This window comes from Danio aesculapii, chromosome 10 (assembly GCF_903798145.1).
Source record: "Danio aesculapii chromosome 10, fDanAes4.1, whole genome shotgun sequence".
In the NCBI taxonomy this organism is placed as follows: domain Eukaryota; kingdom Metazoa; phylum Chordata; class Actinopteri; order Cypriniformes; family Danionidae; genus Danio; species Danio aesculapii.
In genome coordinates, this window is record NC_079444.1 from 32,441,947 (window position 1) to 32,464,333 (window position 22,387).

Sequence of the window (22,387 nt, forward strand, 5' to 3'; positions counted from 1 at the left end):
ATGAATTCGTACAATCTAATTCGTACATTTTCGTACGCTTTGCTCATCCCCCAATGACGGTTGGGTTTAGGGGTGGGGTTAGGTGCCACGCCTCCTTTTTAAAATTATATAATTTCGTACGAATTAGCCACTAAACTGACAAAACGTAAAATACTTACGTTTTCTCGTGAGATCAGCAAATTCCAATATTTTTTTTTTTTATCATAAAAAATCTGATGGGTGGTTTGAGCTGAAGCTTTACAGACACATTCTGGAGACACAAAAGATTTATCTTAAATCTTGAAAAAGGGGTCAAATAGATACCCTTAAAAAGTAAGATACATTTTGATATGTCCAAATGCCATGTATATATATGCACAGTTGAAGTCAGAATTATTAGCCCCCCTTTGAATTTTTTGTTTTCTTTTTTCAATATTTCCCAAATTATGTTTAACAGAGCAAGGAAATTTTCACAGTATGTCTGATAATATTTTTTCTTCTGGAGAAAGTCTTATTTGTTTCATTTCGTCTAGAATAAAAGCAGTTTTTAATTTTTTAAAGCCATTTTAAGGTCAAAATTATTAGCCCCTTTAAGCTATATATTTTTTCTTGATAGTCTACAGAACAAACCATCGTTATACAATAACTTGCCTAATTACCCTAACCTGCCTGGTTATCCTAATTAACCTAGTTAAGCCTTTAAATGACACTCTAAGCTGTATAGAAGAGTCTTGAAAAATATCTAGTCAATTATTATTTACTGTCATCATGACAAAGATAAAATAAATCAGTTATTAGAAATGAGTTATTAAAACTATTATGTTTAGAAATGTGTTGAAAAATCTTCACTCCGTTAAACAGAAACTGGGAAAAAAATAAACAGGGGGCTAATAATTCTGACTTCAGCTGTATATATAATCATTCATTGAATTTCCTTTGGCTTAGTTCTTTTATTTATCAGGAGCTGCCACAGTGGAATGAACCGCTAACTATTCCAGCAGATATGTTTTATGCAGCGGATACCCTTCCAGCCGCAACCCAGCTCTGGGAAACCCATACACTCTCACACACACACACACACACACACACACACACACACACACACACACACACACACACACACACACACACGAGCACACACTTTCTACTTTTTTAATCAAATAATCACACACAATTTGGATCTTGGGCGACGCAGTGGCGCAGTAGGTAGTGCTGTCTTCTCACAGCAAGAAGGTCACTGGTTCGAGCCTCAGCTGTGTCAGTTGGCGTTTCTGTGTGGAGTTTGCATGTTCTCCCTGCATTCGCGTGGGTTTCCTCCGGGTGCTCCGGTTTCCCACACAGTCCAAGGACAGGTTAATTGGGTAGGCTAAATTGTCTGTAGTGTGTGAGTGTGTATGGATAATTACCAGAGATGGGTTGCAGCTGGAAGGGCATCCTCTGCGTAAAACATGTGCTGGATAAGTTAGCGGTTCATTCCGCTATGGCGACCCCAGATTAATAAAGGGACTAAGCCGAAAAGGAAATGAATGAATGAATGAATTTGGATTTTCATATTATATGGAAACTTCCCATAGACATAATGATTTTTAAAATGTAGACAACTGTCCTCTTACTCCAACTCTCACTGAATTTTTACAGTTTCAAAATACTTAATTCTGTGTGATTTATAAGTTTCTTTTCCACATTGGCACAAAAAAAATCATCACAAAGTCAAAACTTTCTAGGCCTATGCCACACACACACACACACACACACACACACACACACACACACACACACACACACACGCACGCACGCACGCTTAAATACATATGCAGAGTGCAACGCTTTGATCTATTTTCAGAACATCTCTCCCTCACATCGTTTGTCCACAGGGACTCTATCTACTGTATTGGGCGTGCGTGCTTGTGTGTGTGTGTGTGTGTGTGTGTGTTGTGCGTTGGCCCCGCCCACTGCAGACGCTGCGTGATGATGCGCGGGGCAGGTGATTCAGCTCCTCTGGATGGATGATGCTGAGCGGAGGAGGCGCGCAGGAGGGGCTGCTGGATCTTCACTAAATCTCGCGCTGTAACGAGCGCAAGAGGAGCAAAACCAGAACATTTCCCTGGCAAAAAAAAACCCTAAAACACCGTAATGCCTCCTATACGGTGGATTTGTGTCCTGTCATCTTTGAAAACATCGTTTTGAGGGGAAATAAACCGTGCGAATCGGACATTTTGTATTTCTCGGCTCGCGAGCGCGCTCAGTCCTACAAAGTGAATATCAAACGGCTTCTGGGAAGGGACGAGGTTGGGATAAGTGAAGGCAAGACGTCGACAAAACCACCATGGCTTGGCCCTGTATCTCCAGAGCCTGCTGTATGGCTCGGTTCTGGAGTCAGCTGGACAAGGCCGACATTGCGGTGCCGTTGGTTTTTACCAAATACTCAGACGTGTCCGAAATGCAGCATCTCCACCTGCAGCAGCCCGTGCAGAAGATCGCGATTGAAACACAGCCGCTTCATAATGACCACGACCCGGTGACCAGAGCACCTCATGCCAGCCACGACGAGCACTCCTTCGGCTCTGTGATGCGACAGGACTTTAAACACTGGAAAGTTCGTCCGGAGCCCAGCTGTAAGCCCAAGAACGAGTACCACGGCCCTGAGGTTCCCTTTAACACCGAGACCCAGTATCAGAAGGACTTCAAACCCTGGCCTATCCCAAAGAAGGGAGATCACCCATGGATCCCCAAACCCTCTCCGAGCATCTCAGCGGGCAAACACAGCAGCCCGGAGATGATGATGGACAGCGGCGTGGAGAAGAGTGAGATTGCTGATAAGGTGCCAGAGAAGGAGATTCTGTCCAGTGAAAGGAAAAAGAGGCAGGTGAAGAAAGTGGCAGTGGTTTCTGAAAACAACGCAAAGGTGAAGTTGGATGGGGATGCCAGTGCTGTGGAGGGGAAAGGAAGGGCGGCTGTGGATGCCCTCAATCAGCAGATCAAGCGAGAAGTTTCCTCTGGAAGCTCCTACAGGTATGGCTGCTTGAGGATTAATGCAATATTGTACAGAAGCTGGTTCTTAAGTGGGGGGTCCGGGACATGTCAGGGAGATCTCATGGAATTAAATTTGTTAGCATTTTTTCTTACTATAAATTATCTTTTTTCAATCATTTTAAGAACTAGAATTCCCACAACTGTAGAAAATTTGATTTGAAGTTTGATTGTAATTTATTGGCTGTGAGTATGTTAATGGAATGTTAAAAAGTCACATTATTATTATTATTATTTATTATGTTTATACTTATGCCTAGTTGTAGAAAAAGTATGGAATTTATTAATAATATAATATTAATTTCATTTTGGATCATTTTGATTGTCTTGGAATAGTTGAGAAAGCTTCTATTGAGATTTCTAAATATGAAATGTTCATAGCAATAGTTAGCAAATAATGTTAAGAACTGATGGACTTTTTGTAATAATGTTTTATAGGAAAAAAATATTTATTAGATGTTATATATTTGCTATCTGTAGACAAAATTTATTTTTATTATTCATTATTATTATAAATTCTGCAATTTATTATTAATATTATTATTATTACATATTTTGTATTGTGATTATTATTATTAGTAGTAGCATTTATAATAAAAGTAGTATTAATAATAATAACTATATAGTTGCAGAAACTGGGATCACTATATTTTGAATATTTACAGTAATAAAATATAACATTCATTAATTCATTTTCTTTTCAGCTTAGTGCCTTTATTAATCAGCTTCCAATGTTTCAGCAAGAAACCCTCACCTTTATAGTCAAAATTTGGGTGCTGGCCAAAGGTCAGCCAATTAGGTAAGAGAGAAGGGTGAGTTGATCAGGTCCACCTTCTCTCTCAGCTAGGTGCACATTATTTCTAATAGCAAAGCACAAATTTGAGGTTTGTAGTGTCAGCGTGATTATCTAGAGTCAATATACTACCTCCTGAAATTTGGAGAAAATTAACCTTAAGGGCATGAGACCCTTCTCTGGTCATTTGTTCATGCTTGAGGGTCAATATTTTACCTCATGAAATTGGAGAAAGGTGTAACCTTAAGGTCATAAGACCCTTCTCTGTTAATTTCGTTGTTTGTTGAGCACAACAGGAGAAAAAATAAATAAATTCTTACAATATAATATAAAATTGGCGACACAGTGCCGCAGTGGGTAGCGCTGTCGCCTCAAAGCAAGAAGGTCGCTGGTTCGAGTCCCAGCTGGCCTGGCATTTCTGTGAGGAGTTTGCATGTTCTCCCTGTGTTAGCATGGGTTTCCTCCGGGTGCTCCGGTTTCCCCCAGTTCTATTTTATTTATTTTTTTATTTTAAGATACAGTGATCCCTGTTTTCAAAATTGCTCAACTTTGTCAAGTAAGTACCTTTGGGACCCATTTGTCCCCAGACTGAGGCAGCACGGTAGCTCAGTGGTTAGCACTATTACTTCACAGCAAGAAGTTTGCTGGTTCGAGTCCCGGCTGGACCAGTTAGCATTTCTGTGTGGAGTTTGCATGTTCTCCCCATGTTGGCGTTCATGCTTCAGGTTTCCTCTGGGTGCTCCAGTTTACCTCACAGTCAAAGACATACACCATAGGTGAAATGAGTAAACTAAATTGGCAATAGTGAATGAGTGTGTATGGGTGTTTCCCAGTACTAGGTTGTGGCTGGAAGGGCAACCGCTGCATGAAAAAATACAAAGTACCAATTTGCGAGTGAATAGTGGAGCAGAAAAGGCTGTATAAAGCAGGTCAGCTGTGGGTTAAATCTTGCATATACTGCTGTACAAACACATACAGATGGCGGGACATGCAGGGGGCTGGAGAGAGCACTGGTGCAGAAGCTGTTTTTGGAAAACGCTTTCTTTTTCTTAAGGGTGATTTTTAGGGCAAAGCGGGGGCAAAACGGGTGTGCAGACTTATAAGTGCTCAGCAGTCGCAAGAGTTCAGATTTTTTGTTTTTATTAGTGTTGCAAGTCATAAACGTGGTTCTACTGATAACAAATGCGTTGCTTTTGTCAAATGCATTTATAGTTCCAACTCCAGATAAACCATCTGCTGTGGAAAGTGGTGTGAAATTGGCAGGTTTGTGAAATTGTTCGTTTTTAGGGCCCTAAAATGAGATTTTCAGCTCGCAAATGAAAACACTGCTTTTCTGTTTGAGTTTTTTTTTGCTTGTTTTTGTGTAAAACAGATGGAGCTGAAGTTTGTATGCTGCGCTGATGTGCTTCTTTTCTATTCAGTTCTCCGTCAATCAACGTTTTATTGCAGATAAATGGAAAGGAAAAACATTCTCCCTATTTTCAGATTTGGCTAATGGATCTCTATTCAAAACTCTGTCTTTGTCATTGTGGAGTATCTGTGTTTAATTGAGATGTAGCAATTAATTTGCCCACTCATTCACGTGTGCTTGCAAATCACTTAGTTGTTCAGCTGAAGGCAAGATTTATACATTTTTTTACTGTAGAGTTGTAATAAATTTATTGTGCAGTTGCTTTGGATGAATCTTCTCGAAAATATACACAGTATATGGTGTTAAATTTACCTTGAATTAGGGCTGAACAGTATATCCAACACAATCGCACGGCAATTCGTAACTTTTTGATTTAGTGGCTAATTCGTATGAATTCGTGCAATCTAATTGGTACGATTTGCTCATCCCCCAATGATGGTTGGGTTTAGGGGTGGGGTTAGGTGCCACGCCTCCTTTTTAAACCTTACAATTTCGTACGACTGAACTCGTACGAATTCGTACGAATTAGCCACTAAACTGTCAAAACGTAAAATACTTACGTTTTCTCTTGAGATCAGGCTGGCATATCGTATATCGATATTGCAATGTGTGTATCTGCAATAGGCACATCACAGGACTATATTATGTATTAAAGACTAAATGATATTGATTAAATATTATTTTTAAAATACGTATTTATACAAGGCGGCATGGTGGCTCAGTGGTTAACACTGTCGCCTCACAGCAAGAAGGTCGTAGGTTCGAGCCGGTTTAGAAAATCACCTGCTTTGTCATCACTTTAGACATAACACTAGAGAATCATTCAAATACTAGCTCTAAGGGACGTTGATAAAGTAGCAACGGTTTCTGCTGTTCTTACCAGCCGCAGATGTGAATGAATGGTGGAAGAAAGTAGTTCCTCATGCAAAAGGATTTTTAGACTCTCTGTATATATGAGCAATATCACACTCAAAGCAGTGCGATATGGCTGTATATCGTCACTGGTGGGACACTAAGGCACTCGGCCTGCAGCCTCCCACCAATGCCGATATACAGCCATATCGCAGTGCTTTGAGTGTGATATTGCTCGTATATATCACAGCAAATCAAAATATCGCAATGTCAGATTTTTGCAATATCAAGAAGCCCTACCTTAAATTGATTTACAGTACATTGCGTTAAGATGTAGTCTTTAGGCATCCATATATTAGACTAGGTTATTTTTTTAAGCATGTTGTGGAGCATTTTGAAAAAACACAAGACTAAAACGCGTAGTCATTATCACTTCAGTTTTGTGCAACATGTAAAACGTTTAAAATGCAGGATTAGTTTGACTTAATCTCATGTTTAGTCCTTGATTTTGCCTTTTGACTTGTCAAGCTCAAAGGCAGTGACTGGGTTTAAGCTGTATGACACAAGATGATGAAAAAATTATAATAAAAAATGATCCTCTTACTGCAAAAAGCATTCGGTAGTGTTTTATTTAGAGCTGGAGGAATCGCAGGTGTGTCTTAACAGGATGCAGTGGAGAAGAAGCTGCTCTCTCTCTCTCTCGATCGATATGTTTTGGTCTGCAGTTTATATCTTTGGGGTATATCAGTGCAGAAGATCTGTGAAGTTTAAAAACAGAAAGGTTTAAAAACGGTAGTGTTTCAAATGTATTCATAACAAAATAAGTGAAATCTAATATAAAATCTAATTCACAGTATTCATATTAAAATAGTTTAGAAGATTTGAAATAAAACAGAATATAATCATTAGATGAAAACTAATGTTACCTTGGCTACTAATTGAAATAAAATAACATTTTGTCAACATTAAACCTACTAAAGCCAACACACACAAACACAATTACGCACAAAATAACACTTTTCATTGAAAAGGAATATAATTATATGATGAATTTCACAATGTGATCTAGAGCTGCACAATATATAGTTTCAGCATCGATATCACAATGTGCACATTTACAAAAGTCACAATTATGCAATGTTGAGTCTGAATTATATTTGACCAGGAGCTACAGAGTTGTGTTTAATTACTGTATTTATACAGAATTTATATGATTTATGCAGAAAAAAGGCTTTTCATACACAGATTGTTTGTGTTGTTTGTAGTCCAAATATCTACATTTCAAAGTGAAAACTAAATTTTTTTAACTTAGCCCGCTGGCAGAAAAAAATTTATTTTGACTCTTAAATATTTCTACTGAACCTGAAAACAAAGCAATATTTTTACTTGATTTAAGATTTTTGGATATTTGGACTAGAAATGAGACCAAGCAAAGTAAGAAAAGCATTTTTTGCACTGTAAAAATGTTTGTACTTTCTGTACCTGAATACTGTCAGACTGCCCAGAAAAGTGTTGAATTGTGCTTTTCAAACTCATGAATCTCTTGAAAATGTATTCATATCGTACTTATTAAATCGCAGAAAAATACAATTTCGCAACATAAGATTTTTTCAATATCACGCAGCCCTACTGTGATCATTCACAATAGTCACATCATAGGATATGCAATGTTGAGTCTGGATTATAAATGATCATTTGCATGGGTTTTTGAGGCCTGTGACTGTATGAGGATATTAATAGCATTCAGGCCTTAGAAATTGTGCTGTTTGTTATGTATTTATTTTATTGAATTGTTTATAAAACAAAAATGTAATATTACATTACATTTGATTACTCAATTACTGAATACCTGAATGGTGTTAGACTCCTCGGAAAACAATAACTGATTATTTAATTTGTATTTGTATTTTATTGCACTTATCTTTGCTTGTAGATTGTTTATTATATTTTATGCAGATTAAATCCCTAACAGAACCATACCAATTAATCTAAAATGATTAATTCTTTCCAAATATATTCAATAAACCTGGTGAAATGGTTTATATTGCAATATACACTCATCGGCCACTTTACTAGGTAAACCTTAGTACCGGGTTGGACCCCTTTTGCAGCAGCTTGAACCAGTCTGGCCATTCTCCTCTGATCTCTGGCATCAACAAGGCATTTGCGCATACAGAACTGCCGCTCACTGGATATTTTCTCTTTTTCGGACCATTCTCTGTAAACCCTAGAGATGGTTGTGCGTGAAAATCCCAGTAGATCAGCAGTTTCTGAAATACTCAGACTAACCCGTCTGGCACCAACAACCATGCCACATTCAAAGTCACTTAAATCACCTTTCTTCCCCGTTCTGATGCTCAGTTTGAACTGCAGCAGATTGTCTTTACTATGTCTACATGCCTAAATGCATTGAGTTGCTGCCATGTGATTGGCTGATTATTAGGTACAGGTGTACATAATAAAGTGGCCGGTGAGTGTATATAACAGAAAAAGAAAATATGGCAATGCCATATTTTTCCAATATCGTAGAGCATGGATTTGCAGGACAAAATAACTTATGACTAAATAATAATATTCTTTTTTTTAATTCAATTAGCAATTTCTTATATGACGATGGCTTAATTGGCACAATATAATGTGTGCAATACATAATGTACAGCGTAATGCAGTAAACTAACATACTGCTATGTCTTTCCTCCCTTTTTGTGTATAGTGCTGCTGTAATTGAAGGCACTGTAACCATTCAAGCACTCGAATCGATAAGAAGCAGCAAAGAGAGAGAGAAATGAGAGGGAGTTTTGCCTTACAGGGCAGAATTACACCACTAATCTTATTGAGATTCATTCCGAGTCCAAAGTGAATGTCAGGAGGAATATGTCATGCTCTATGTACAGTAAAAAAGATGCTGGAGGAAACCTATCGATCTGGTCCTATTCGAGAGCAAGTCTGTTTCTAGGAAAAGAATGAAATGGAAATTAAAAATGAGCAATTGCACATCCAGTTGATTGCAGTCCAGCCAGTTTTACTGTGTTTTTGATTCAAATGCATGGTGTGTTTTTGGCAGCATCAGGCACAACACACTGAAAAAAGTTATTCAATGGATTTACTCAATTTTTTTAAGGTAAGAGGTTGCAAATAATTAATAGGGGCTAAATTTAAACAAACAAATTAAAGTTATGTTCATTCATTTGTTTAAATTCAGCTCATATAAAGTGTTTGCAACCACTAACCTTAAAATAATTGAGTAAATCCATTGAAACATTTCTTTTCAATGGAATATGTTGTCATCTGACAGGTCTAGATGCAGCAGAACAATCAGGAGGATGTTGTTTTTGTATTAGAGTAAAAAAAACTGCTTTACATGCTTGTGTTAAACAACATGTTACTCTACCCATAATGCACTGCTCTGGCGCCTCAGCACACAATTCTCTAGTGGCAGCATATCACCATAGTGACAAGGCTGTTCACAAAAGCTCAATGCCAGGGGAGAAGAAGAGGTACCAACCTCACATACAGTACCCTCCCATAATATTGGCACCCTTGATAAATATAAACTAAGAAGGCTTCATTGTTTATCCATTTTCTCAAAAAATTGCCAAAAAACAGATAATGCTTGAGTTTGTTTTTGTGTGATTGTAGAGCTTTTTTCTTGTAACCATTTCAATCAGTTTTTGTGATGTAGGATTATATTTTCGGTGACCACAAGATCCAACTTAAATCTGTAATTCTCCAGCTGAGATTGTTGGAAATTTGTTTGCCCACTCGAACTGTCATCCTAACAGACAGACATGTGTCCTCTTCCTGACTGACACTTACACTTGACTGGAATTTCTTAATGGTTTTCAGTGTTTCTGCTATTTTCTTAAAGCTAGTTCCCATTTTGTGATGCTCAGCAACCTTATGATTCAAATCACTGCTAATAATAATATTATTTTATTCATAATGTGCTTTTCTAAAACCCAAAGCTCTACAACAACAGAGAAATCAAACATGCATTAAATACAAGGATTCAACATAGAAAAATTCTAAAGTATAAACATATTATACACACATTAAACACACTACATATATGCATTCAAATGTCTGCAACCCAAAATTTGATTTTCGATTAGTAATCTTTCACTAAGCTGTTCTCCAATCACTATGCATTTGGACAGCTAACCGATCACAACACATTTTGTTTTTCATAGGAGGGCCTTCATCAAATGCGGAAACTAATCATACATCCGGCACAATAAGGTGCAATACATGTATGGCACAATTTGTTGCTATTTTGAGACCAGAGCAACCCTAATTTTCACGTTATGCGCCACGTTGTTTAAATAGCAAATCCATTTATGCCACTTTGTGGACTCATGGGTGTGCCGGTCTAAAAAGGAGGTGTGTTAAGGTGCAATGTTGGCACGGTAACAAAATTAGATTTGTCCACCTGTCGGGTTTCGGAGAAGTATGCATCAGCATATGGGTCATAAGAATAGGACGTGTGTTTAGATATAACTCAGTTTTTTGACCACACTTCATTATAATTGTTCATTTATTCATTTGCTGGAAAATAGAACTGAATTTAGAAATAGTTTTGAAACAAATCTTTGCGCTTAACAAACAAAATTAAATATGTAGGCTAATGGATATCTTCAGTGGAGTGAGTTTCCACCGCTTCCTAAAAAGTAAAGTAAAGAGTAAAAGAAAGGAGTAAGTAAAGAGGCCGAATGGATGATTCTCATTCTTTATCCTCGCGCTTCAGACTGTCTGTTTAACTGTTTTCTCACTAGTAAAGCATTCAGTTTTTCTACTTAAAAAGTCAGCCAAGTACATAGCAAACGTGCCATGGCGCGATGCAACTGACTTTTAAAGGTAATGGGAGATTCTGATTGGTTTAATACACGTTATGCTAAAAACACAACCATATCTCATTACAAAATAAGCACAACCCTGTTAGACCATGTGCTGGGGCGTAGAGCACATTTTTCCATCCTTAAAATGGCAAAAGTGGATACTAACACCCCCATAAGGATTTGCACCATGCTCTTTAGACTTTGGGCCTAGATCTTTAAAATAGAGCCCATAATGTATATTATGTGAAAATACTGTGTTTTTTGAATGAGGGCATGTTCTATTACATCCCTAAAAACAAAATCAACACTTTGTAAAAGAGCATCATAGGACCCCTTTAAACAGACATCCATGCTCATATTTACCAAGGGCACCAATATTAGTGGAGGGCACTGTATACTGATGACATTTGAAGACAACAGTTGATTAAATGTGTGAGCTCATTTGAAAAAATAATGAGTTTGTTTTCTTATACCAACACATTGAATTGTAAAAGTGTTGATGACATTTATCAAATGAAGGATTTGACAGCTGGTACCAAGCACTGATTTACAATAAACACAGTAAGCTCATTGTTTGCAGTCCTATTGTACATGCGTAACAACCTTCTCTCTCGCTCTCTCCCTCTCTCAATCTGTCTTTATGCTTTTCTCATTCTCTGTCTGTCTTTTTTTATGCTGTGTAAACTCTGCCTCCTCCCTCTCGTTCTTTCACGTTTGTCCTGTGAGTGTTTGCTGCCTGTGGCCTTGGACTTCTGGCTCCTTTGTACTGCTGTTTCAAGCTTTCTGACCGGGCTTCGTTTGTCTTACGTAACAACTTTCAATTCTTTCTCTTCACTCCCCTGTGCTCTCAGCAGGGAGAGAACTGAGAGAAGCTAAATCAAAACACTGTAATATTACTGCTCGGTTCTCAGTGCATGTTTCCCAAAAAACAATTCAGCTAAAGACTTGCGTATCAGACAGTCTATTGATAAAACAACTAACACATCTTAACTTATGTATGCATTAAATAGAAAGTGTTGAACTAAAGGCTGATTTATACTTCTGTGTTGAGTGATCAGTTTGACCCATGCCGCAAGCCTTGCCCATAGGCATGCATTTATACTTCAGCGTGAGGTTTGTTTTGCTCTGCAATTACACTCCCATACCGCTGGAAGTAGGGTTTTTTATGTTCCTCTGTGTTGAGTTTCTTCGTGGGTGTTTTGTTTTTTCTGAACGCTACAAGTAGCTAAAACGCTTTCATTCTGAGGACGGCGGACGTGCAATAACTTTAATCATAAGGTAAACTCAAAACAAAAGTTTCCATCTGGAGCTCCTTCACGGGACTCGATAGTTGTAAACACTTGCTCCATCGACAAAGTGTCCATGCTTGTCACTGCTACCAAGCCAAGCAATCACAGAGCTTGCGCTACGGTGGAGTCAGCCACAGCGAGAGCTTTGCGAAAAGAAGCTACACGAAAGCTGCGCCGGACCATACTCGTGTGCTTGGCGCAGTAGCATAAATCAGCCTTTACCGTTAACAACAACTAAATTGCTTGTTAATTGAACATGGGCTAATTCTGAAAACGTAGCCCTATATACATTTTTGGAGATCGCAAATTATGTAGCCAGAAGAACGTATGGCTGCATTTCGTCTTTAAAACCAATGTTACGGGGCGCCATGACACTGTTCAATTTCACACATCAGCTGACCGCTTACCTCCATATAGTTGACCGCGACGACAGGGTTTTAGTCTGATGAAAAACGGTTCTAGAAAGCAGATAAGACAAAAACAAAAGCCAAAAAATAAAAAAAACAAGTAAATAACTGGGTGAGAATATAGTAAAATATGAAAACACTATCGGTTGGGTTTAAGAAAGAAGGACTGTTGGTCAGTCGATCGGTTAGGCAGTCAGTCAGTCAGTCAAGAGCGGTCTCTGGTGAATTTTCGTGAAGAGGAGTCGTGAATGGCACTCTCAAAAAATGTAAACAGCGGCCTCTGGTGGATTCACAAAAACTGCAAAAAAGTACCTCCTGGGACGTATTTGGCGCTCTCCAGAAATGTAAATAGGGATATGTATTCAGAAGGAGCCTGGGTTGGAGATATCGCTTTACTTATACATGTGTGTGTCTGTGTTTTTGTTTTAATAATCAAAATCATTGAAGTTGAAGACATATTTTGTTACACAATTGCCTAAAACAACATGGAAAATGGCTAAATGGGTAAAGTACGATTGCTGCCCTCTTAAAATTAATAATAACTTTTAATTTTTTTATACTGCTAACTGGTTAGATATGAAAGCCATGCTACTTTATGTAACATATAACAAACATATGGTTTTTAAACATGGATTTCATTTTAGAAACCAAAACTGTTGACTCATCTTGTACTAACATTGCTTATCCAATCAAATGCTTTCTAGAATAAGAATGTACCACCCCCTCATTTAAACTATAAGGTGTTTGAAAAGTAGCGCTATCACCAAATATGAACATTATTGAGCATTTCTGGGGTAAGATGGAAGAAGATGAATCCATAAAATCTTGATGAACTCTGGGAGATCTGCAAGATTGCTTTCTTTGTCATTCCAGATGACTTTATTAATAAGTTATTTGAGTCATTGCTCATGACTTTATATTCTATACTGTACATTATTTCTGTTAAGTGACAAGACTTTTGTGTGAGCAAAGTCAGACCTTACTGTCCTAATTAAATAATTAAAAATCAAGACATGATCATATTTTATTTTGGTAAAATAAGCGTAATCTGGAGGCCTTTGCCTTTCACATAAGCCACTTCTGATACCAAATGATCAACTAGAAGTCAAGTTATTATTTGTTGTTCCTAAAACATGGATGACAAGACTTTTGTCAGGTAGTGTGTGTGTATATATATATATATATATATATATATATATATATATATATATATATATATATACACACATTTATAAAGTATGTGTGTGTTAATACTGTATGTGTTAAATAATGATCAACTCCAGGATCTTTTAGCTGCCGAAATCTAAAGAAACAACTGTTGATTGAAATTCACTTGTATTTAATCCAAAATGCACTGCATGGGACATTTTTCACATCCCCTGTTTTCTTCAAGGGTGTTAATGTTCTCCCACATGCTGTCCCATGACTTTGCTCGTCGGCTCAGCGGTCACAATATAACAGGCCCTTTATATTTAATATCCTTCCTCATTCTAAGCGTAAAGTAGTTTGATCCAGTAATCTTATCTAATCTCATCTCCAGTAGAACAAACTTCCTCTTTTTTAAGAGCCTAATCTTAATAATCTTGCAGAATGGTTGATTTTGTCTCAAAGCTATTGATTTGATTCCTTTTTATGCAAGCTAAAGCAGCTAATTGATGTAATGGCATGATAAACGGTTCACCCTGTCTGACATTGCTGTCTTTTTCCTGTCCTATCCGTCCTAATCAATACAGTCTGCAGTCCCGAGGCTGTAAAATTACACAACCAAAGAAATAAAGAAAAAAAAAGTGTAATGGCTATAACTACTGGAAGTTAGAATTATGTTTTGCAGTCTTCAGAAGTAATTACAATAACAAAAGTATTAAATGGTCATGACAATTTTTGACTAAATTGATAAAAACCAGTTCATAAGTCAGTAATTTCTTTTAGTTTATCTGAGATGTACATGTGTTAGATGCACTGCGGATAAGTTGCATGTTGGGTAATCTGCAATGCTCATACCCGTGAAGTATATACCATTTGTCTGTGTCAACTCAGTGAATAAAGACTCATTACTCATCCTAAAGCATTGGCCACTGCCTTAGGAAAAACTCTCCTCTGCTGAGATGCAGATGGTGGGAAGAATCTCTGCATTACCAAGGGTGTGCATCAGTCTAGATCTACAGTATATTGCAGTGTCTATATATAGTAGCGGCACAAAAATAGTTCATCTATATTCAGTCATTGTTATTTATTGTCTATATTCGTTTTATTCAGAAAGATTGCTCTGGATATGTGTGATCTCTGATTACATAAAAACGACAACATATGTGTTTGAAGCAGTGATTGTTGACCATATAGGGTTATTAAAAAATACAACATTAGATTTTAGAGGTAATCTACTATGCTAGCATACTTCTAAATGTGGACAGCATACCTTTAAGCAAATGCAAAATACGCATTTATTTTAAGGAAAACATAAAGAGGCAAAAACATTGAAGACTTGTATAGTTTATTCAATCAAATCCTCTTTAAAATGAACGTCCCACCACCACATTAAGGTTCTTAGGCTGGGTTCACACCAAATGCTGAGCATCGCATCACTTGCTCTAGTTAACCCGCGGGATGTTTTTTGCCTCATGCAAAAAACTTGAATATTACACTTGAGTTGAATTATTTGCACAGAAGTCACAGAAATGCTTAATTCTGCATTTAGTGTAAACCCAGAATTAGCTCTGAACAGTGTTGGGTAAGTTACTTTAAACAAGTAATAGATTACAAATTACTGACTACTACTAGGAAATTGTAATCTGATTACATTACTAATTACTTAATGTAAAAAGAAATCAGATTACTAATGAATTTAAAGTAACTTTTAAACATATAAAATATACCTATAAAAAATACAAAATAAACTGCAGCTCTTTCAGTAATTTAATATTCACTGAAAAACATTACAATGGGTTGATCACAGCAGCTTGACATATTCAAAAGACTTAAAGAGTTTGCCCAAAACTTAAAATTCTCTCATCATTCACTTGCTGCAAACAAGTTTGTCTTTTTTTAACACAAAAGAAGACATGAAGAAAACTGGATAACCATTGACATCCATTGACTATTCCATACAAAGCATGAAGCTGATCGGTCAGTTCTTGCTATATAACTTGTGGTTTTCAACTGGGTTCACCTGAGAAATGCAAGCACGCACAATAGTCGCTCCCAAAATAGTTAATCTACATTCAGTCATTGTTATTTATTGTCTATATTCGTTTTATTCAGAAAGATTGCTCTGGTTATGTGGTCTCTGATAACATAAAAACGACAACATATGTGTTTGAAGCAGTGATTGTTGACCATATAAAATAAAAAAAAAAATGCAACATTCGGATATGCGAATATGTTTCTCTTCACATTAAGGTATCTTCACTCCCGATCCTGCACAAAAAAAATTAATTTAGCCTGTTTAGGCTGAAGTGGACAGCTGTGTTTTTGAGCACTGGTGACCTCCTGGGTGACGAGTACTGTCGTAAAATGCTTTCTGTTCAAGTTCTTGAACAAGTTGCTGGTCAAATTACAAGCAGTCAAAAGTTCTTTAGAGGCTGGACATACACTGCATTTCACAGCAACATTTTTGTTTTTACACTCAATGAAATCAAAGTAATGTCTGTATTTCCACTTGGAAAAAGCAACCACTCTCGACAGTAACCATTTCAGCTCACATTCTCCAGCAATTTAAAAGCGCGTGCTTATTAACTGACAATGAAGCAGAAAACGTTATCTAAAAGAAGCATTTTTTTTTTTCTTCTCAAAACTATATTTATAACGCAATAACGCAATTGCATTGATTTTAGTGACTGTAATTAAATTACAGAAATTTTAAATGTAATTCGTTACATTACTGCGTTTCCCAAAAATGTAATTAAAATACAGTAATGAGTTACTGTAGAACGTGTTACACCCAACTCTGGCTCTGAAACTAAAACATTCCCATAGAGAACAAGGGTAGATATTCAAAGGAACCAAAATAATTGTCAAAAATTTTAATTATAATCAAATGAAGCTTTGTTAGGTAAAAAAAAACTGTAAAAACGTCATTGTTTGCCTGTCTTCTGCATCAGATTATAGTGTGTGTTTACTACAGGTACTACAACACTTGTGTATTGCACTGCTGTCTTTAATGGCAACACATTGTACTGCCATAGTAAACACGCACCCTGACCAATTGAAGAGAAAACATTAGTGAACAAAGCTGTCTTTACTGTTTTGATGCACAAATGTCTTAGTTTTTAAATATCTAAATAGCATGGCACCTTCTTATCTGTCAGAAATGTTAATTGAGCATCAGCCTGGTCGGTCTCTTCGGTCATCTAACCAGAGACTGTTACGCATCCCTAAGTTGAGGCTGAAATGCAGAGGTGACCGTGCCTTCGCAGTTAGCTGGTCCTAGGTTGTGGAATGCTCTGCCCCTCTGTATCAGATCTGTTTCATCCCAGTCTGTTTTTAAATCTAGGTTGAAAACTTATCTCTTTGATTTAGCATTTGATCAGTGAAAATTGTCTGTTTTAGCTATAATTTTATATATTTATTTGTTTTTATCTGTTTTGATTTGTACTGTGCAGCACATTGGTCAATCTCTGGTTGTGTTAAATAGTGCTATATAAATAAAATTGACATTGACATTGACAGTCACAAGAAATGTCTTGCTTTTTGCTTTTTCATTCAGCATTACACTAAATTGACAAAGCATACTAAATATAGAGACAGATAAATATAGATTTTGTTTTTAAATATCACTGTCTTAGTACAAACCTGGTAAAAATTAATGGTGGTCTATGAACAGAAAATAGAAAATTGTCCAAAAAATGTTTAAATTAGCCACAAATCTATCTTTAACGGTGCAATCTGGGGATAGGATTTCAGGGTTGTACTTTATATCACTTTCTGAATTGCAAGATGTGGCCTTTAAATTCAATATGTGTTGTATTAATCACAAACTTCAATAACTTGATCTTATCTGTCTCTCCATAACAGGACTGAGTTCAAAGCCTACACAGACGTGAAACCTGTGAAGCTCATCAGGGCCAAGTCTCAATATAAGCCTCCTGATGATAAGACTGACCTGGAGACCAGCTACAGCGCCACCTACAGGGCCTATCAGTCTAGTCAGCAGCCAGACGACAACAAGGCCCTGGAGAGGAGGAGGATACGCACACTGTACCACGAACCCTACAGAGAGAGCAGTAAGGTGAGAGAAAAACTACACAATATGTTGGCTCTGTTTTTTTCAATTGACTGCATTCTTCCCTAATCTTGTATGTCTGTTTACGTTCTTGTTAGTAAGTGTGTGCTCATTGCAGAAGGTAAAAAAAAATCAATTACTAGGTTCAGTAAATTTACGATGTCAGCAGTTTATGTGCTCAGTGGCTGGAAAATGTTTTTTGCTTTTTTTCTCAGCTGTAATATTTTATAACAGTTTGACATATAACTTTAGCCTCAGGCTTAGAGTGTCTTTTCTTAGCGAATCAGCATCAGCTATTTGTTTCATAATGTTGAACTGTTTTGACTAGTTGCTTTCTGGCTGGTTGATCGTTCGTCACTACAGTATACTGTATGGCTTTTGGGGGAACAAAATCGTGTGATCTAAAACATTTTTGACCACCATTGAAAGTATATTGTAGGCTTGTTCTTCAAAGGGTTTACTCTCAAGAGTGGGAGATATGAAGGGTGAAGTGGACACCCTCAAAAAAATGCTTCTAAGGCTGCATTTACACTGCAGATCTTGATGGTCAATTCCGATTTTGTAACCGTATCTGATTTTTTTGCTGACCTGCTTACATAATTTTTTAAAAGTGACTCAAATCTAGACCCACACGGAATCTGCGCGCGCAGAATTCCGCCGTTTTTCCGCAGAATTATGCAGATTTTTAGCCCATATATATTTCTTTTTTTTTTTACTTGTGTAAATGTGTGTAAATCTATATTTAATCAGTTTTTAAATTATTTACAGTAATATTGTTGACTAATATGAACGTGTTCATTTGATTTATTTACAATACAGTTTGTCAAGTAATATTTTCTGTCTTTTAGTAGATATATTATCTGAGAGACTTGCTTTGTTTACCAATTAAAGTGAATCTAATTGGATTTGCATTTTAAACATTAAATACAAGTTAAAAAGATATTATTTTTTATTTCACATATTAAGGTTTTAGTTATGACATTCCCAAAATAATTCCGCAGCAATCCGCAGAATTTTAGCTAAATTCTCCGCAGAAATAGCAAAAAATGTCCGCAGATTCCGTCTGGCCCTACTCATATCCAATTGTCCAAATTTACGCAGCACACGTCAACTTAAAATGACCAGAAAAAAAAAAAAAAAAAAAAGAGCGGGCGCTGACTGACAACTAATAATAGGAGCGCTCTTTTCTCCATTCCTTTTCTCAATTCTTTTTGACAAGTTGTTTTGCTATAGTTTATGACAGAACAGTTCTCATTTTGCCATCTTATTTTAATCTAGGTACTTTTAAACCAATAGGCATCTTAATGTAATGTCCATGGCATGATTTATGCATGTGACGTATGCCACAGTTTTAAAGTAGTTTATATTGGTTACGTGGCTGATGCTGCACGCTCTCTGGTTAACATGCTTAAATACTTAAATAGCCTTTTTACAGGGTGTCCGCAGGGTCTTGAGAAGTATTAAAAGTTGATAAATCAATGTAGAGCAATGTAAGACCCTTAAAAAGTATTAAAAAGTCTTAAACGCTATTTTACAAGGTATTACATTTTACATCATTTTTAATTATGCAATGTATGGTTGTATACTAAAGTTTGCCTGATTTAAATCTGCGATTATCAGGATGCTGTGTAGTTAATGAAATCAATAAAATCCTGCTAGATTTGACATCATGCTGCTTTGTTTATTGCAGTATCCAAGGCAACATTGTTATTCCTGCTGTTCTATAGGCACCAACCTGCTGAATTAGCTACATTTAATAGATTTATATTCAGTATATAAATAATGTTTTAGTTTTGGATTAGTTTCTAGCATCAATATTTAGTAAATATACTGTAAGTTAAAATCTCGCCAGGGTTTCCGGTTGAAATCTAAAGTGGTTATAAGGTCATAAAATGTATGGAAAGAGTCTTAATAAGGCCTTAATAAGTATTAAATTTCACTCTCTGATTCCTGTATATACTCTGTTTTAGTCCTCGTGTATGAGATTTAAGGTTTGGGCCTCTGCTGAAGTCCGTTCCGAAATGAAAGCATCAGAGTTTACGTCATTTGCTATGGTTTTTAATGATGCGCGACTCACATTGACAGGTGAAAATCCGATCTACCTGCTTACACTATAGATATGAGTGCACAGATTTATATCGGATAAATTTCCACATATGAACATGGCCTGAATCTGATTTGAGCAAATTGGAATCCATGTGTTTTTTTCCTGTTTACACGTACATGAGCCATATCCGATCTGTACTACATGGGAGAAAAATTGGAAATTGGAAAATAACAAACTTGCACGCGGAAAAAATGCGATATGTGAATGGCCCACTGCTATAGTTAATCCAGTGTGTGTGCGTATTAGTCTTGGTGTATAAGCTCGGAGCTTTAAACTAGCACACAACATAACTTTGTTTAGTTGCAGTAGTTTTGTTCCGTACATCAGAAACGCAGCGTTGAGAAACCTTTATGATTAAGTATCGGAATGTTTTCGGCTGCTCGTGCAACTCTCTGGTGTCAGGTGGCTCACGCTCTGCACAGCCTTCAACTGCAGCTTGTGCTGTATTGAACAGACGGACGTCACTTTATAACTATAGCGGCCGTTTTTCAACTGAACTAAATTTATATTTGATGTCTTGGTTACACTAATTGGAGAGCCGGAACAAATTGGCTCAGGGGCCTAGTTCGGCCTGCGGGCCGCCAATTGAATAGCCCTGGCTTAGACCATCACTGTGCCTCTCACAACCTGTTCTTATGCTTATCCACTCTCATCACCATGATTTTCAGGTATTTTAACAAATTTTTGGGGATCACAGAGCTGGTACGAATATGCTGCAGACTCGTAGACCTTCCGGGAGAGGTCATAAGGTTGAATGAGACACAAGATAGAGGCAATCACTCCACTTGTGTCACAGCAGCTCAAAACACTAGAAATACAATGGGTGCACTTGCATCTTCCTATGCTTGTAAACTCATAAACAAACACCTGCAATCGGTTTATGAGATCCATGATCGAAGCATCCCTATTAAACACCATTTCATGTCTTAAACAGGTGGAGAAAACCAGTCTTCCTCGCTCCAAACCGAAAAAGAGCTCCTCCACATCCGCCACACCTGGGAAATCTCTGAAAAAGTCCAAGGAGAAGCAGGCGACGTCGGTGCGCGGCTCCAAGAAGAAGGGCTCCGAGAACCAGCCGGAGAGCAGAGCGGCGCAGGGCGACAAGGAGAAAAGTAAAGAGATCAACAACAAACTGGCTGAGGCGAAAGAGTAAAAACCATTGCACTTCTTCTCTCATTTAATCTCTTCCTGAAAGGGTGAAAGCAGAACAAAGGCTGCAAAATTATTAAATAAGAGGTTCTCATTCCTTTATTGTTCTCTCCATTGCTGCCCCCTTTCTCTCTCTCTCTCTCTCTCTTTCTTTCTCTCTCTATCTGATGCACCTCTCGTTTTATTCTTCACTGTATATCTCCAATACCCCCACCACCTCTTTCTCTCCCTTTCTCTCTGAGAGGTCAGTGGGCTGTTTTAAGTACATTTTCAGGGTTCGATCTATTCAGAGTCTCGCTGGCGATTTCAAAGCGTTTGCATTTACTATAGCTCCACCCACTCTCCTCATCTCCACGGCGAGGTTTCCATGACAACCGCTCTACTGGTTGGCCAATGGATGCTCTTATCTTGCATGGAGCCATTGGCAAGAAGCGCTGTATGTTTCACTTCCCATCAGATGCACAGACTGGTGGATTTCATTTATCAAGGGTTTTAACAAGTTGTATCCGATAAGCCTCTTTAAAGCCTTGCTTTGGTAAATTGGGCAACATTTAAAAGCCACAAAGGCCAATTTATGATTCAGAAATCTTTGATAAATGTGCATCTTTGGTTTTAAAATGATATGGGCTGATTTCTTGCTTGCTTTGCCTGTTTTATGTTTGTCTTTTTTTTTACTGAACACTTCAATCACCCTGGTGATATGTTATGATTTCAGATCACTGATGATTTTAAAGGGGTCATCAACTGCCATTTGTGTTTATTTTGTACTGATCTATTGCACTAAAAAACAACAACATAAATACTTGGTACATAACGATCTGTAATAGCAGACATACCAATAGTGACCACATAATAAAAAAAGTGTATGTGTTTTGCCCAACATAGGCTCATTCTGAAAATGTAGCCCAATATATATTTCTGGAGATCATGGATAATGTAGCCAGAAGTACGTATGGCTGGATTTCATCCTTAAAACGAACGCTACATGGTGGACACTGTTCCTTTTCACACTTACCAGCTGACCGCTTATCTCAGTGTGGCCGGTTTTCCGCTATTACCAGTATGTCCAGTGGCTCGCCATGTACGTGGGTGGATTTGAGACATACAGAGGAGTTGACCGCAACGACGGAGTTTGAGTCTGGTGAAGAACGTTCCACAAAGCAGGTAATCAAAACCAAAAGCTGAAAAATAAAATAAACAAGTAAATAACAGGGTGAGAATGTGGTAAAATCTGAAAACGTGGTAAAAATCAAGGGGGCTTTTCTTTTTCTGGATTGCTTTTAAAAACATTATCGGTTGGGTTTAGGGAAGTAGGTG

The 22,387-nt window shown here is 37.4% G+C and overlaps 1 protein-coding gene across 3 annotated transcripts in view; it reads left to right on the top strand.

The window, feature by feature from the left end:
• Positions 1 to 1,989: 1,989 nt before the first annotated feature.
• The window catches only part of map6a (microtubule-associated protein 6a), a 37,597-nt gene continuing 17,199 nt past the window's right edge, over positions 1,990 to 22,387 (top strand). For 2 of the 3 annotated variants that reach the window (XM_056466883.1, XM_056466884.1), the window contains exons 1-3: positions 1,990 to 2,991; positions 17,607 to 17,820; positions 20,856 to 21,070. In XM_056466883.1, the coding sequence (XP_056322858.1) occupies positions 2,306 to 2,991; positions 17,607 to 17,820; positions 20,856 to 21,070 (1,115 nt within the window). In that variant the 5' untranslated portion in view covers positions 1,990 to 2,305. The remainder of the gene's footprint in view (positions 2,992 to 17,606; positions 17,821 to 20,855; positions 21,071 to 22,387) is intronic. The other variant, XM_056466885.1, reaches the window with a different exon arrangement.